We start from the raw sequence: 3,758 nt of genomic DNA on the forward strand, positions 1-3,758 counted from the left end.
TACTCTATTATTTCATATTAACGAATTAAAAAATATAAATTAACAAATTAATGAATATAAATATTAATTTAATTAGAGACTTAAATCAAATAGATATTCTCTTAAAAAAATTCTAATTTTTCATAAAAAAATAATTTATCATTTATTCTTCTTGTTCTTCCTTGAAAACTCTGTAATTCGTCATCAGTGTCAATAGTCCTTTAAGAGGAGTCATCATAAGCAATTAAAATTATAAACATCATAGAAATAATTATTCGATCATTTAATTTTTTTCCTAATAATATAATCGAACGTGACTCTTACTTATCTTTTTGTTCAATTAAAATATAATATCTACAATTTGCTATTTAATATTGGTTAGGTGACACTTATTTAAAGATATTATTATATTTCTTTAATTTTTAATTGATATCTTCCTTCCTATATATATGTGTGTGGTAGAACGGATATCGCAGTCAAGCTATCCTTGAAAAGCTATTTGGTTTTCTTTGCAATCATGAAATCTACTCTTGTATTCTTCGCTTTCCTCTGCATACTCTTGGTACATTTTCTTTTTCCTCATTATTTTCTTTACATTCCTTAAGCATTTATGTTTGAAAAACAAGTAATTAATAATCCATGTAGTGGTTTTAGTTATAAAAATAGGGATGGATACGAGACTCGAATTTAACATGTTTAGACTTGACCCGGTTTTGTGGGGCTAGATTTCTTTTAAAAATATAAGTTCGGATCAGATCGAGTTCAAATTTATTGTGAACAATATCTGATTCTAAAAATAATGTAATTATATCTTATATATTTAGGGATAGTTATAATAATATATCTCTTTATATTTTTTCAATTCGATTCACATTATATCAAATAAAATTAATAATTTTTATCAATATATTTATTTCGGGTCGGGTGAATTCACGTTAAACTCAAGTCGGGTCAGGTTTCGGGTAGTGAGTGCATATTTTTTGGGTCGTATTGGGTTGGTCGAAAACCTAACCCGACCCATGCCTATTACTAACTAAAAAAGATTGTTATTCTCCTTAGAGATCTTGAATTCGAAATGATAATTTTTTTCTTTTACTAGTGAGATCCCTTATTAAGTTTTAATTTTTTTACTTTGACTCATTTAATAAAATATGTACTTTTTATGATAAAATAGTTAAATTAATACAAAATAGTATTTGATAAATAAAAAGTTAAATTTAAATTACTATACTATCCACATACAAAGTAAAATCTAAATATCTAATTTTTATAATGAATACAAATTTAGTCAAAATTAAATTAAATTAATTATAATATCAAATATTGATAAAACTCATGATTAAAAACTCTCAATTGCTTAATTATTATGCAGCTTACTATGACAATTGCAGCAAGAAAAGCGCCAGGCGAAGAATATAATGGTGAAACGAAGGAAAGGTTTCAGACAGAAGCAACTAAAAAAGCAAAAGAACAGTATATTATGAACCCAATTCCTTTTTTCTACCATCCGAATAAAGTTGGTAAGTTTCAATAACTTGTAGTAATGGATAAAAATTTTGTTACAAATTTAAATTTTGATCAGTTTATAATTCTTTTATTTTATCTCTTATAAAAAGATAAGAAAATAGACAATGTAGAAAAAGAATATGTTATAAACTCAATTCCTTTTTTCTACCATCCGAAGAAAGTTGGTAAGTTTCAGGAACATGTAGAAATGGATAAATCTTTTGGTGCAAATTTAAATTTTGATCGGTCTATAATTCTTTTATTTTATCTCTTATAAATAGATGATCAAGAAATGGACAATGCAGGAAAAGAATATGTTATAAACCCAATTCCTTTTTTCTACCATCTGAAGAAAGTTGGTAAGTTTCAGTAACATGTAGAAATGGATAAATCTTTTGTTACAAATTTAAATTTTGATCGGTCTATAATTCTTTTATTTTATTTATAAATAGATGATCAGGAAATGGATAATACAGGAAAAGAATCTGTTATAAACCCAATTCCTTTTTTCTACCATCCGAAGAAAGTTGGTAAGTTCCAAGAACATATAGAAATGAATAAATATTTTGTTACAAATTTAAATTCTGATCGGTTTATAATTCTTTTATTTTATCTCTTATAAATAGATGGTCAAGAAATGAACAATGTAGGGAAAAAAATTGTTATAAACCCAATTCCTTTTTTCTACCATCCGAAGAAAGTTGGTAAGTTTTAGTAACATGTAGAAATGGATAAATCTTTTGTTACAAATTTAAATTTTGATCGGTCTATAATTATTTTATTTTATCTCTTATAAATAGATGGTCAGGAAATGGACAATGCAAGAAAAGAATCTGTTATAAACCCAATTCCTTTTTTCTACCATCCGAATAAAGTTGGTAAGTTTCAATAACATGTAGAAATGGATAAATCTTTTGTTACAGATTTAAATTTTGATCGGTCTATAATTCTTTTATTTTATCTCTTATAAATAGATGGTCAAGAAATGGACAATGCAGGAAAAGAATATGTTATAAACCCAATTCCTTTTTTCTATCATCCGAAGAAAATTGGTAAATTTCATTAACGTGTAGAAATAGATAAATCTTTTGAGATGGATTTTAATTTGGATCAATATATAATTGATTTATAAATACTGTGAATTAAAGAAGTTTGTTGTTGACTTTCAGGTTCAACTTGAAGACTATGTTCATCAAAAGAGAAGTAATCGTTTAATAAAATACTAGACTTTCAAGGAAGAAGAATCTTATGTATTCAAAATAATATATGTGCTATATATATATGGCCAGAAAGATCAATAATTGAAGATGGGTGAAGCATTGTCTCCTATTTATATTTCCATCGGCTTAAATATTTATAGTGTCACCCTAGTATATGAGTGTCTCTATCAGAATAAACTCTTGTTTTCTTATTGGTTTGAAATATCTGTCGGAATAAACTCATTTGTGTGTTCTACAGAAAACACATTAAATCAGAAATCAGAGTATTTGCAAAATATGATGATGCTTTTGTGTGTGTAGAGTATTTTTTATGCTAAAAGAAGTGAGTTTTTCACCGAGGAGACAAGATATCAATTTAAGGGGCAAAGTATAATTGATAACAAAATTAGGATAAAATCAAAATAAAGTAAAAATTAAAAGATTTAAATAGGTATATATCCATATGTATTCTTTAATAAAAATTAAGGGATAATGGGGTTTTCTAAGAACGGTATGGATATTTTTATAAGGAAATTATTTGATATACAAATTTTATAAACTTTAGTTTATATAAGTTTATTCATTTTAATCACTTGTATTTTATTTATTGGAAATATTGAATTACTACTATAAAATTGAGATATTAGTATTGACAGGAAAATAATGAAATTAAAAGACTATCAGTTTGATCATATTATAGATAAACCACTGTCTTAGAAATAAAATCATTCTAATTAATGTAATATTAGAAATGGACATTGTCCCCTAAGATTAAAACAATCCTTGAAAATTTTTACACTGAAAAACTGATATGAAAACTGGTGGTATTAATCTTCTCAAACTTTGAAAAAACAGATAAAATGTGAATGATGATATGGCAGAAAATTTAAATGATTTTCTATAAAATTTTAGGACTTAATTATTTTTAGGTTAAACTAATTATTTGTCACCCATCTATTCTCATGTTTCTATTTTAGTCACTCAACTTTGTTTTCACAACCATTCCTAACAATACGTTTCGCTTCTGTTTTTGTCTCCCAATGTTCGGTTTGCCTATAAGAAAAATGATGTTAT

At 25.6% G+C, this 3,758-nt stretch overlaps 1 protein-coding gene across 3 annotated transcripts; it reads left to right on the forward strand.

Moving 5' to 3' along the window:
• The first annotated feature begins 461 nt into the window (after positions 1–461).
• On the forward strand, positions 462–3,004 carry LOC120198781. 3 transcript variants are annotated; one of them, XM_039200049.1, is made up of 7 exons: positions 462–541; positions 1,352–1,499; positions 1,938–2,015; positions 2,112–2,189; positions 2,286–2,363; positions 2,460–2,537; positions 2,655–3,004. In XM_039200049.1, exons 1-7 carry the CDS (start codon positions 497–499, stop codon positions 2,663–2,665), a joined length of 516 nt encoding a protein of 171 aa, XP_039055980.1. In that variant the 5' UTR covers positions 462–496; the 3' UTR covers positions 2,666–3,004. The 3 variants fall into 3 exon arrangements, with proteins under 3 accessions (XP_039055980.1, XP_039055983.1, XP_039055982.1); XM_039200052.1 differs by lacking the exon at positions 2,112–2,189; XM_039200051.1 differs by lacking the exon at positions 1,938–2,015.
• The last annotated feature ends 754 nt before the right edge of the window (positions 3,005–3,758 follow it).

Source organism: Hibiscus syriacus, unplaced genomic scaffold, assembly GCF_006381635.1.
Source record: "Hibiscus syriacus cultivar Baekdansim isolate YM2019G1 unplaced genomic scaffold, ASM638163v2 tig00004797_pilon, whole genome shotgun sequence".
NCBI classification, from domain to species: domain Eukaryota; kingdom Viridiplantae; phylum Streptophyta; class Magnoliopsida; order Malvales; family Malvaceae; genus Hibiscus; species Hibiscus syriacus.

What these genes read in the sequence shown, in the direction of transcription:
- LOC120198781 (XM_039200049.1), top strand. Translation starts at nt 497, where the DNA reads ATGAAATCTACTCTTGTATTCTTCGCTTTCCTCTGCATACTCTTG. An exon ending in CTTTCCTCTGCATACTCTTG is followed by an intron (nt 542 to 1,351) that starts GTACATTTTCTT and finishes ATTATTATGCAG; the next exon opens with CTTACTATGACAATTGCAGC. An exon ending in CTACCATCCGAAGAAAGTTG is followed by an intron (nt 2,016 to 2,111) that starts GTAAGTTCCAAG and finishes TCTTATAAATAG; the next exon opens with ATGGTCAAGAAATGAACAAT.